This window comes from Saimiri boliviensis, chromosome 13, assembly GCF_048565385.1.
Source record: "Saimiri boliviensis isolate mSaiBol1 chromosome 13, mSaiBol1.pri, whole genome shotgun sequence".
Lineage (NCBI taxonomy): Eukaryota > Metazoa > Chordata > Mammalia > Primates > Cebidae > Saimiri > Saimiri boliviensis.
The window spans coordinates 12,844,567-12,857,951 of NC_133461.1; the positions used below are offsets into that span (position 1 = coordinate 12,844,567).

The window sequence follows — 13,385 nt, forward strand, 5'->3', positions numbered from 1 at the left end:
GATCCTTTTCAAAACCCAATGTTGTTGTTGCTAATATTTTAAATATAATACATTTAGGAGAGAATGGTTTCCATAAGGTATAAGAATTGAGTGTCCTGGAAATAAGAAATGTCTTTCCAGTAAAGGGGAAATTGTGATTATGCAAATTTTCTCTCAGTCATTCACTCAAAACATTTTCATAGCAGCATATACCATAAAGTTTAAATCAAAAATTTATTTAACAGTGACAAATAAATGTGATTTGATAACAGTCATTTTACATTATGGTAATATGCTTATAACTACTTTACCTCATTAATTCATTCACTAGAAATTGATTCTACAAACACATATTCTATCATATTATTTCGTGATTGTTTATTTTTTAACATTCTAGGTAGGAATTTAAAGATGTAGGTCTACATTGTTTAGAACATCTTAGGTCTTTAAACACAGCAGAAACATATTTGCCTGTGTAATGTATATCAAGACACATTATTGTTAGATGTCAATAGCACTTTAAATTACTCTATTTTGGTAGCTAGGTGAAGAAACAGTTCGTCTCCCTCCTCCCTCGCTCTCCTCCTCCTCCCTCTCCTCCTTTCCCCTGCTGCCCTCTCCTCTCGCTCCTTATTCCCTCTCGTCCTCCTTCCTCTCTCTGCTTCTTCCTTTTCTTCCTCTGCCTCCTTCTTATTCTTTAAACAGCATATATTATGATCTTAACACTTGCAAAGAATCTTCCTTTGAAACTATAGATAGAATTGTAAAGGAGATAAAGGAGTTATCTGCTAATATGAAGCATATACAAAAGGAAAAAGTGATTTTTAATTAAAGGAGATAACATATGATAATGTATATTATAAAAGTGTTATGCATGGGTGAGGTATGGTGATTATTAACGGTCTGGAGGAAACAGGACATTTTAGGAAGTGATATTTGAGGTGAACAATACACAGAGCCCATCCACGCCACATTCTAGGAAAAAAGTTGCATAGCAGAGTGCTTATGACTGCATGAATCAATATGGGAGCCATCGATATATAGCACATATGTCAGGCACAACAATGAATAGGATCCTTTTGGCAGAGAATGCAGCTGGAGAAAAGCATCCAGGCTGACTTGACTGTTATGCAAAAAGCAGTCGGCTGGCAAATTAGAATGAGTGGGATTGGCAAGTGTTGTAGGAAGAAGAGAAGGATATGAGGAAATATGTTCCACAAGAAGAGATTCCCTCAACCGTGTGGAATGCTGCTGTGAGGCTAAGATTAAGACAGAGTGGTGACTTTTGATTTGCTAGGTTGAAGATCCCTGTTTTTTTTTTATAAGTACGGTGGTTTAGTTTGTGTTATTTAAATTCGTGCAGTTTGCTGAAGACTATGGTATGGCATAAAAGGAAGAATAAGAAGAAGTAACGATAATTAAGCCAAGTCTAAAAGGTGTTACGCTATAGGGAGAAAATGAGATGTGAGACACTAGGCAGAAAAAGACGAAGGTCGAGAGAATGTTTTGCTTGTTCACAACTATTCAATTGCTTTTTAAGAAAGAAAATTGAATGATACAGTTACATGCTACAGGAAATGACCCCAGAGAATATTTTTCAAGCAAAATAAAAGGGATATAACTTTTATAAAACTATGCTTAAAAAAGAAAGAAAGAAAGGATCATGGAATCCATTGTACTTATAGAAGGGACAGATTATAGATTAACATATTTGTTCATAACAAATCAGTTAATAAATGTTTCTATTTTATCAGTGACTAATAGACCAGGAGTCATAAGTAAAATATTTCTATTTTATCAGAAGCATAATACAAAGGCAGTAATTGACAGCATATGGGTAAAATTTTAGAGAAGAAGAGGTACAAAACAGCCATTTTACAGAGCTGAGTAGTGAGCCCACGAGAGAATTATTGGTATCATGGTATCAGTGCAGTTCCACTGTAGGTGTTTGGAGAAATTGCAAAACACGGTTTGGTGTATGCAATATCTGGTTATCACAAATACTTTGTGCATTGGAATGTGAGATATATGTACAAATTATCTTTTCAATTTGCATATTCAATACCTACTGTGTTAGTGCCAGTTAAACTTTATATGAAATCATTCAAAAACCAATGAGCACTTTATATGCCTTTCCATGAGAGGGAGAAGCCAATTGAGTGATGGTGAGTTGCTATTTGAAATGTTGTATAATATGGAAATTGATGAATATTTCTATTGCTTTGTTAACCTTCTAGCAATGGTTTCCTTCTGAAGCATTCCAGCATTTTTGTTGACAGTGATGTAAATAAATCAAGTAATAAAATTTTCTGTTATTTCTCTTTTTTCCTCAATCTCATTATTAAATTAATGCATACTGTGGATTATATTACCTAAATATACCTTTAATTCTTCATCATCTTTCATATCCACAGACATTTGAGTTTTTGAATATTGACCTTACTTCCAAATTTCCTAGCCAGCTACTTCATTCTTTAAGGAACAACTATTACAAACATTTTACTGTTTCTTTTTCTTACATATATTTTTTTTGTATTAAAGTGAACTGCCTGAATCTGCACTTGAACTCAGAATTTGGTTTAAATTACTGAAAGGAATCCACATTTTATTATGTCATGAGATAAAATCAAGAAAATTATTAACAACTTGTTGCTTATTAAACACAAATTTATTTATAAGTAATGATGGGCTTTTACTGACTGAATTTATATTTGAAATGCAATTACTTTCAAACTAGAACATTCAAGTAGAATTGAGATAAAACATTATGTTTTCCCAATTGTCACTTTGGATTTGCAAAGTTATTATTTTTCTTCCATACAGAAATATAAGATTTATTAGACCAGGAGTCACAGAGTGACAGGTTTGGAATGATTGAATAAATAAATGAATGAGTGCATGATGGACAAAAATGCTAAGTAAGTGATTGGACTAGTTTAGGATATAGATAGAAGATATCAGGAGATGTGAAATTCAGGGAGATCATTCTGAAATTGTATCTGAATACCCAGGCTATCACGTATATGATCTTTCATTTTAATAGCAGTTGATAGTTTTACCTAAAACCTTATAATGTTAAAAAAAGAAGGGGCATTTAAAATACATGTAGTATGCTACTTATAAGCAATTAAGCCAAAGCAGAGTCAGGTAACTTATCTTATGCAAGTCAGAACAAAATCCTGCTAAAAGTGAAACATGTTTTAACAAGTCACGTTATGTGGAAAACAACCATAAGAAATAAATATTGATGTTGTACACATTAAGAATGATCATTAGTGTTAATGGACTTTATTTATATGTTTGTGTATGTGCAAATGTAAAAGGAAAATAATTTAAACCTGGTTTCTTTAAAATTTAGTTTCACGTATTTCCTACCTAGTAAAAGCAAGGTGAATATATTGTCTAGTAAAAAGACTCTATCCACTCTCTTTGGCGTTTTTCCAAATAAATATCCTTCACCAAATTTTTCATAGCTGCAGTCACTGAGTGCGTCATTTTTAATATTAGCCAGTGTCCAACATTCCTTACCCTTATTGATCATTTTATTAAATTTTCAAAACCGGATGCTTTTGAAAATGAATGGGCAAAACTGATGAGTAAAACTCTGTTTACCTTACTAGTTAAGGAATTTTATTACAGCAATTCAGATTTTAAATTCAAATATAGTAGGTTACAATAATCTCTGCAATTATTAAACAATAATATGCATTTTTTGGGAAAGTATATATAAAATGTAATCGTCATCAATATGGTACAATATGTCATAAAGCAGAGCTTTTATAGAAATATTAATTTAACTTTAATCCATGTATGTAAAATCTATACAAATTTAATTTAATTCTCAGGAAAATTAAAATTATTGATTTTTAAAATTTATTACATTTGAAAATTAAATTCTATAAATTTCATGACTTTGGGCACATGAGCTGAAAATGATTGAGACTGGGATGAATTTCTCTTCTTATTCCTCTAAATATATTATTGTTTGATTTCTTAAACACAGTCTAAATTGTTTCACTTTATTAGATTATAAAAAGTAGAGGTGTCAAAAATAAATGACAAAATAATAAAAATGACCTAGTTTTTAGGTGACTATGGACAGAAAAACAAGAAAATTGAAGAATGCTTTGCACAGTTAAGATGACAAGTGGGAAAACATTATCTGTTTCCTCAGTTTCACTTTGACATTTTAGGTTGTAGAGTAATTGCAGCTCAAGTGTAAATGCAGTAAGAATGGATCAGTCAGTACTTGTAGAAAAATAATTATCCTCTTACTAATAAAATAAGTTCCCAATGAGAAAGAGTGAGCAGATACACCTATAAAACCATTACATCATGCATTTGATCATTTGATCACCTCATTCGTCTTATATCTGTTTTATTGTTGTAGAAATTACAGATGTAGAGTGTTGGTCAATATAATATTATTTAATCTGCATTGCTTTAAAGTTGACAATGATATAATTCAACATCTCAATAAATTTGTTTCAGATTAATCAAAGTATACTTGTACTAAAACTGAAATAGCTTTTCCATTAAATTTATATCTCCATTCTATGAAAAAAAGTTAATCTTCTTACTATTGAATTCAAAACCAATAAAATATAATATATTAAAGTAAATGTCATTCTGAAATCTACAGCTGAAATCTTGGCATTCACACACTATACTACACTGTGACACTTGCACTTTAGCATTCCATGATAAAGGTAGACTTTAATTATGAAATGCCCTTGCCACATGTATCTAACTTCTCTATTGCCTACATAATATCTAAATTAGTCCGCACATTAAAATTTATCACTTTTTATGTTTTTATGTTTAGATGCCTCCCGTAATCACCAGTGGATAAAGCATTCTATGTGACATAGCAGAGGACACCATTTAATAAAGTTTTGTTAGCCATGTTAAACATCTGCATGAGGATCGTTTAGACCGTTGCAAAACTCCTGGTTAATAACAAAATTCACATAACTCAACAGAGACAGAGTTATTCTATCTTTACATCAGGTTTTACTCAGTGATGTCAGAATAGAGCTGATGTTTGGAGAAATTATTACTGATGCTGTCATTAATGCTCTCAGTTTTCAAAATTTCTATGCAGTTTTATACAAGTTTGCACCTTTAAACATTACAAGAATACTTCATTTCACATACATAAATATTTTATCTTCTATCAGAATAGGCAAAAGGGCTAAGCCTCCTTTGTATTTATAGCCACTCTTCATGGCTTGCATTAGCACCTGAGCTCCACCTCCTGTCAGATAGCAATGGCATTAGATTCTCATAGGAATGTGAACCCTGTTGTGAACTGCACTTGTGAGGAATCTAGGCTTCCTTTTCCTTACAAAAATCTAATGTTTGATGATCTGTCAGTTTCCCATCATCCCCAGGTAGGACTATCTAGTTGCAGGAAACCAAGCTCAGGGCTCCCACTGATTCCTCATTATGGTGAATTTTGTAGTTATTTTATTATATATTACAATGTAGTAATAGTAGAGATAAAGGGCACAATAAATGTAATTCACTTTAATCATCCCTAAACCATCCTCAAGTCCACTCCCCACTCTGACCATGGAAAAATTGTCTTCTACGAAACTTGTCCCTGGTGCCAAAAAGGTTAAGGACAGCTGACCTATGTTACAATAAATTTCTGCAAAGAATGTGACTGATAAAACAAGCAAAGTCAAATATTTTGTTCACCTTATTTTTATAAAGACCATTTGCAACGAAAAGTTGCCAAGATTCAGAAACTAGCAAGAAAGGCAGAACTGATATTTTAAATTTGCAATTATGAAAAGTCTCTCCAGAGTAATACAGGCAAACAATGTCAACTATCTACACAATAATGGAGCCCAGGATTATTATATTAATTATCATATTTGTATGTCTATTATTAGAATAAGTGAACTGATAAGTTACTCTAATTACAATATGATTCTAAGAGAATATGTTTTTCTAAGTACACTTTTGTTCACTTAGGGTGGATACAAACTGACTTAAAAGGCTCTTTAGGATGCAAGAGTACAGTCATTTTGATTCTTTGCATTTCCAAATACCACTGCCATCTCTGATCCAGCCACAGTGACCCTACTCAGGGATGCCTGCTGAACTTTGGACCCTTCTTTCCCACAAAAAGCATTTTCTCATTCTCTGTTAGCATTCCTCGCAAATTTGATTTCAAGGATCTTTTGATTTAAACTTTTCAGAGTTGCCATCAACTGGTTGTTACCCAATTCTGATTTCAGGAAGGTGTATTATGGGGAATAAGATGATTTAAGGGTGCAAGAATTCAATGTACACATATTCATGCTGGATTATTTTCATTTTGTATGTTATTCTGGTGGTCACTTTACATTGTCACCGTTGTCTTAAGGTAGAGTGAGTGATCAGATCTCCAGTTTTACCCAAGATAGTACTGTTTTACTTCTATTTTTCTGTCATCAAGTTCTAGAATCATTTGCCCTGGATTTTCTGTTTTCAAAATGACTATTATTACATGCATTAAAATAAGTCAGAGTAAATTTGTCAAACATTTGCTTTGTACTCATAGCTTCTTCCATGGAGTGTGAGAAACAGTGTATCAGACAAATGAGCAATAAATCGACTTCTCTTAAGACATAGCTAAATCTGAAGGAGGACAAGCGATAACCCAAGGCACTGTATGATAAAATAGTTAAACTAAGAAACTCATTAAATGATGTAAATATGTATTCTTCTGGTGCTATATGTAACATTAAAATCTTCTCTATAAAAGATTTTGTTAATGTGCACATACATTATTTGTCTTCTTTCAGAAATAAGTATTTATAGTATAATACAGAGAATTTATTTTTGATTCACTAATGTAGGAAGAGGCACATTGCAAGTATTAATGCTATCAGAATAAAATGCTCATCAGATGAATGAAGAGAGGCTAAAGAGGTTAGATACATATGACCTGTACCATGCTTCATGTTTTTATCAGACAATACACCCCTAATTATGCTACCCTATTCAATGCCACTTCAGAAGAGTAAGAGTAACCAATCCCGGGAAGAGTAACAAAAAATACGTTTAACAAACCAAAAAAGAGATTTGGGCATTGAGATAAACATAAAACTAACCAGGAGTAATATATGTTTTCCATAAATACTATATCCATATATATGCCCTGATTAAGAAATTTTTGCTTTTTCCCCTTTATTTTCCTTTTTGCTGAAAGTTTTATTATTCTAATACTTATATTCTTATTTTTCTTATTATTCACCTTTCACATTTGGATCTACAATCTGCTTTAAACTGATATTTGTGAATGGCGTAGAGCAGGTGCTGAGTTGTGGATCACTAAATATGTGTTAGATAGATGGACAGATAAATGAAGACATCCAACTGACCCTGAGATTTACTGAAAAGTTTCCCTAATTATCAGTTCTGTCACCTTCTCATGAAGAGGTTTCCTGTATTTGCATAATCTTATCTATGATTCGCTAGTTGGCTCTACTAGCTAGTTATTGCTCCAGAGCAAATATTATTTTCTTAACTGCTGTAGTTTTATCCTAGGCCTTTGCTCCTTATTGGTGCAACTTTTGTAGGTATTCTTCTTCAATAAAATTGCCTTGTAGAGGTTGCAGTGAGCAGAGATCATGCCATTGCATTCCAGTCTGACTGACAGAACGAGACTCCACCTCAAAAAAACAAAAGCAAAAACCAACCAACCACACAAACAAACAAACAAAAAAAATGCCTTGGCCATGCTTGGGCCTTGTTTTGTGGTACATATTTTATTGATTGTGTGACTGTCTTTCCAAGCTAACCATTTATACAATCTACTAGGATTTTGATTGGGATAGCTTTTAAACCGTGTATCTTTTTATTTTTAAGTAGTCACCTAATTCCTAAATTCAGTATTTTCATCTATTTACTTGTCTCATTAGTTTAATTGCTTTGCAGAAGTTATAAGTTTTGTTAGGCATTCCTGAATATTTTTATTTCTTTTCATATGTATTATACATTTAACTAAAATAGGTTTCACGAATATACATATATATATATATATATATATATATATATATATATATATGTATGTATATATATGTATATATATTCTGGTATAAAAATGCACTTTTATATAGCATTTGTGTTCCTGTTGAGTTGTTAAATGTATGAATTTAATGTTTCTGTAACAATATGCATATTTCATTTGATTTTCCAGTAAAAATATTATTGACTTTAAATAAAATTATTTATTTATTCCTTTCCAGTATTTATCTGTCTACTTGTCTATAAATGCATTATAAATGCATAGTATTACCTTATTTCATTGTCTAGGTAGTTTAGTACAGTGCTGAAAAAAATAGTGACAGAAAAACATTTTTTTTAAATTATTTCAGAGGAAAAGTTTGAACACATCACAATTAAATATAATTGTCAAGGCTTAAAAGCATTCATCATCAGATTCAGAAAGTTTCCTTTTATTCATAATTTTAAAAAAGTTTTTGTTGCAAATGGAAGTTGATTTATAGATGTACTTTATAGGTCTAATGTATTTTTTATTTTTCTTCTTTATATAAAAATTAAAATATATTTTCCATGGAAAATAAAATTTTAAAACCGTTTCATGAGGATACAGACATGGCCTGTATAAACAGTGGTTCTTGTGTATGATAGTAGCCATAATATTTTAGAACACAACAGCAATTCATCATGATGACTGCACTGTTTCTGGGAAATGGGATGACTGGGGATAGTAGCCACATTTCTCATAAACCTCTTCGGAGTGATTCTGAGAGGAAACAAGAATCAGGACATGAACAGAAGTAATTACATAAGCCTAGAAAGCTTCCAGTACTTGAAAAGAACATTGTAGTGGCATTGATTATGACCCAAACATGATACAGTTCTGATATTACAAATATCGAAATAATTAAATAAGTTCTTATAAAAATTATGTAGGAATTAAGCATTCGTTGTCGAAACCATCAAGTGTTGGATAACCTATATTTAAGTAGGAAAGGGGCACTATGAGACAATTGATCATTTCCATTGAAAGGAACTTTCGTGTTTTCATAGCAGTGTTTTCAATTTTGTGTGGACTATACAACCACGGGTGAATGTGCAAATTGATTCACTTACAAATAACAAGCCTTCATAAAATTTGTCAAATATTTTTACAATTTTGTCTGATTTTACATTTAATTATTATTACAATGGCTTCATGTTACTTGACTATTTCTTAAGGACTTCTGGAGAATATAAGTTACTGATTAGGAAAACATACAGGCTTACTTCTCTCTTAAAAAAAAAAAAAAATAGAAACTAGCCAAGAGGACTTAAAATTTCTTGAACTGTATTTTATAAATCATGATGTAATAATAACTGAAACAGGAAAAAGAAAGTAGGAAAAAACTAAATAAATCAAAATAAAGATAATTAGGATCCTGTAAAAGTTAAACATTGCTAAGATTCATCTAAATTTGACAGCCAATATTTCAAGGTATGAGTAAAAAATAAGGAAAAACTACAATCACTGAATATTTGGAAATACTGCTGGGTATTTTTGCCATCTTGATTTGATACATGTATATACATAGATACACATATATACCTGTAGATATATATACACATATACCTGTAGATCGCTACATATATGCCTATATATACATATAAACATCTTCTCAAACACAAATATAAGGAGTGAATCACTTAATAGCCATTGACAGTTCTTACTGAAAAGTAAACATTTCTAAAACATTGGTGAATTACACCAATTCTATAGCCTTGTTACTTTGTGAGATGATAGATATAATTTGCTTCACTATAGTAACCATGTTACTACCTACGTACATGACATGTTGTGTACCTTAAAAATATACAGTAAAATTAATTTTAATAGAAAAAGTTCACTAACAAAACAGGAATAGAGAAAAGAATCTTACTCTATGACATATTTCTATTATCAAAGTGTAAGGTCATCTTCTGTGAGTCATTGCATTTTCTGGATATCTTGGTTCTCATTTGTATAGTACTACCTTAGGGACTCTAAAGACTTATATTACTAAAATTTATTTTAGTCAACTCTAAAAATGCTATGATTTTCATTACGATGTCTAAAGCCAAAGATAGAAAATATAGTTCTAGAAACCAGGGATGGGAAACCCTTATGGAAAGAAATGATAGAGAATTACAATGAGGAAATGTGGGATAAGTAAGTGGATCAGTGCATAGAAGGGTAGTTAAAAGAACAAATCTTGCCCAACATAGATCAATGAAAGTGTTGGTCCCTATGAACTATTTTGTTGAAATAACTTTTCAAAATTACTCAATACATTTACTTTAAAACATCTGAAATTGGCCAGGCATGGTGGTTCATGCCGGTAATCCCAGCTCTTTGGGAGGCTGAGGTGGGCAGATTGCCTGAGGTCAGGAGTTCCAGACCAGTCTGGCCAACATGATGAAACCCCGTCTATAATAAAAATACGAAAAAATTAGCTGGGCATGGTGGCATGTGCCTGTAATCCCAGCTACTCTGGAGGCTGAGGTGCGGTAGTTGCTTGAACCAGGGAGGTGGAGGTTGCAGTGAGCTGAGATGGTGTCGCTGCACTCCAGCCTGGGCAACAGAGCTAGATTCCATTTAAGAAAAAAAAAAAAAAAATCTGAAACTAGTTAAGTGTCTTACATGGTGAGTAGTTGAAGGAATTAAGTAAGTTTTGTAAAAAGGAGGCAAATGATTTTCTTCTCATCCATTTTATTGTTCTTGATTTTGAATCAGATAAAAGTATTACTAAAGTTATATGAATAAAAGGAAATTCTACTTCAATAAAATATGCTGTATGATATTAAAACAAATGTTAAATAGCATTGTAAAAATGCTAAGACAAAACAGCAAAGAATACAAACTATTTAGGGCCACAGTAAGAGTTTCATGTAAGTGAAGTACAGAATGGATCCCTATTACTGTGTATCAGCTATTTGATTTTGTGTCATTCGTGTTGCCATTCTTGTTGATATGTAGCATAGTGTTTCAACCAATACATATTTCCAAGATCCATAACATTCAATTCCATGTTTACAGAAGATACTTTGAAAGCTCAATAGTTTTAAATAAATATTTTAAAAATCTGAGCAGTAATTTTAAATGTATAAATAAATATTCCATACTATTTTGTTTCTTGTTACTGAATTTTAAAGAGAATGCATATGTTATCCAGTTCTGCAAGATTTTACTTTGCTTTGTTTTGTTTTCTCCCATCAAGCTTTATTAAATATAACTAGCAAAAAAAAATAATTGTATGTATTTAGGATACAAAACACAATGTGAGTTTTTTTTTTTTTTTTTTGCCAGTTAAACTTTTTAAAAAAATTAATTCATTATACTTTAACTTCTGGAGTACATGGGCAGAATGTGCAGGTTTGTTACATATGTACACATGTGCTATGGTGATTTGCTGCATTCATCACCCCATCATCTACATTAGATATTTCTCCTAATGCTATCATTTCCCAATCCTCCCACCCCCTGCTACTACTCCTCTATCCCTCCATACCCAACAGTCCCCAGTGTGAGAACACATGGACACAGGGAGGGGAATATTACTTTGCTTTTAAAAAAATTTATCAAAGCAAGTGGGTATATTAGAGAAGAGAATTAAAGAAGCTATATAATTATGCCCATCCTTATCCTCAAGTGGATATTCTTTGAAGCTCATTTCAATAATCTTTGTAAATATTTATCAACCTTCTCCAATTTGTTTACGGTACAGGCTATACTATATATTTTGGTGAAAATAATTTCCAAACTCCTTTTAATTCCTCCACTAATAATACACCTTGGAAAAGTTTATGAATTTATAAATTACACATTACAATGAATTAATAGCTACATTTATTATGCCAACAATCTACATGTTAATAATTCCATATTGCATATGGAAATTAGGAATATTTTCTATTAAAAGTTATATTCTTTAGCCTGTAAAAAAAGTATTACTTTTACAATTAAAAACAAAGAGGTAAATTGAGCTTTCATTTTATAACATCATCTTACTTAGTAAAGAAAGACTGCTTCACAGAACTGAATTATTCCTGAATAAGACCACAGCCTTAATTTCCTGTATTATGTTCTTTATAGGTACATTAGTCATCCAGGTGACAGCAAGTGATGCTGATGATCCTTCAAGTGGTAATAATGCTCGCCTCCTCTACAGCTTACTACAAGGCCAGCCATATTTTTCTGTTGAGCCAACAACAGGTATTTGTGAAGCAAACAGGGAAATTTAACATGATTCTAAAGAAGGCAATTAATTGTTCGCAAAATTATCTGCTTAGAAACATGTTTACAATAGACTTGATACATCAGTAGGTAAAATAATTACAATTCCTAAGCATTTAATTACTTTTAGTCTTTTAGCTGCTATTTCTAAGATTAGGAGATTGGATTTTCCATGTCCGTCCCACAAATTACTTGCGTAAGGAGTATAAATCATATGTAAGGATTCTTTTAAATGAATTAGAAAAAGAGACAAGCAACCCAATTTAAAAATATAGGAAAAAGGCATTTACAAGCAACTGACAAAGAACAATATACAAAAAGCTAGTAAGCATATTAAAAAAGCTTGCCACATTAGTCATCAGGGAATGCATATTAAAACCACAATGAGATACAGCCGCATACCCCTACAGAAAAACTGAGATTAACTCTGAGTATAAGGCTAAGTGTACAGATTGATATGAGACATTCACCTAAAAATAATTCTGTATTTTACATCTTTCTAATTTACATGAATACAATATTTAATTCTTTTTGTAGCGTTGCTTTACGAATTTGTATTAATTGAATATAAAATAAACAGAAAACAGATTTTTTCTCTTTTATTTTAAACAATCATATGACCCTAATTTATTAAACAAGTATTAATTTTTGTGTTTAAAACAAAATTATACCCACATAATGTTTTTTCCTTTAGGAGTCTCTGGTGATAAAAAGAAAAAATGCATATAACTAATGACCCAATAATGTGATAAGCACCAAAGAACTAAAATTCTATGGTTTTTAATACCAGAATAATATTATTTCCAGCTTACATTAAAACCTTTAAAGAAGTAAAGTATTGTGTTGGCTCTTTAAACATTTCTTATTCATTGATTTAGCAATTACTGAATGTCTCAGCCTTTTTCAATTAAGGTTTCTTGACAGAATCAGATTCTAAAAATTATTACTTGAGTGACTATGTTCTTAATTATTTCAGGAATGGCATATAGTCTTTATTCTTCCAGATGCACAATGGATACCTCAAAACATTAGGCTTTAATTCCCTCATACATTTTGGTCTAGAAAAGCTAAATATGTACCAAGTGTTATACAACTTACTAGATTTATAAAGGTACAACGTTGCAAAATTTAAAATAATACGTAATAGTAACAAAAA

The 13,385-nt window shown here is 31.4% G+C and overlaps 1 protein-coding gene across 4 annotated transcripts in view; it reads left to right on the forward strand.

The window, feature by feature from the left end:
- The window catches only part of CDH19 (cadherin 19), a 190,283-nt gene that overhangs the window by 127,041 nt on the left and 49,857 nt on the right, over nt 1-13,385 (forward strand). For all 4 annotated transcript variants that reach the window (XM_074383278.1, XM_010336734.3, XM_074383279.1 and 1 more), the window contains exon 4: nt 12,089-12,208. In XM_074383278.1, coding sequence (XP_074239379.1) covers nt 12,089-12,208 — 120 coding nt within the window. The remainder of the gene's footprint in view (nt 1-12,088; nt 12,209-13,385) is intronic.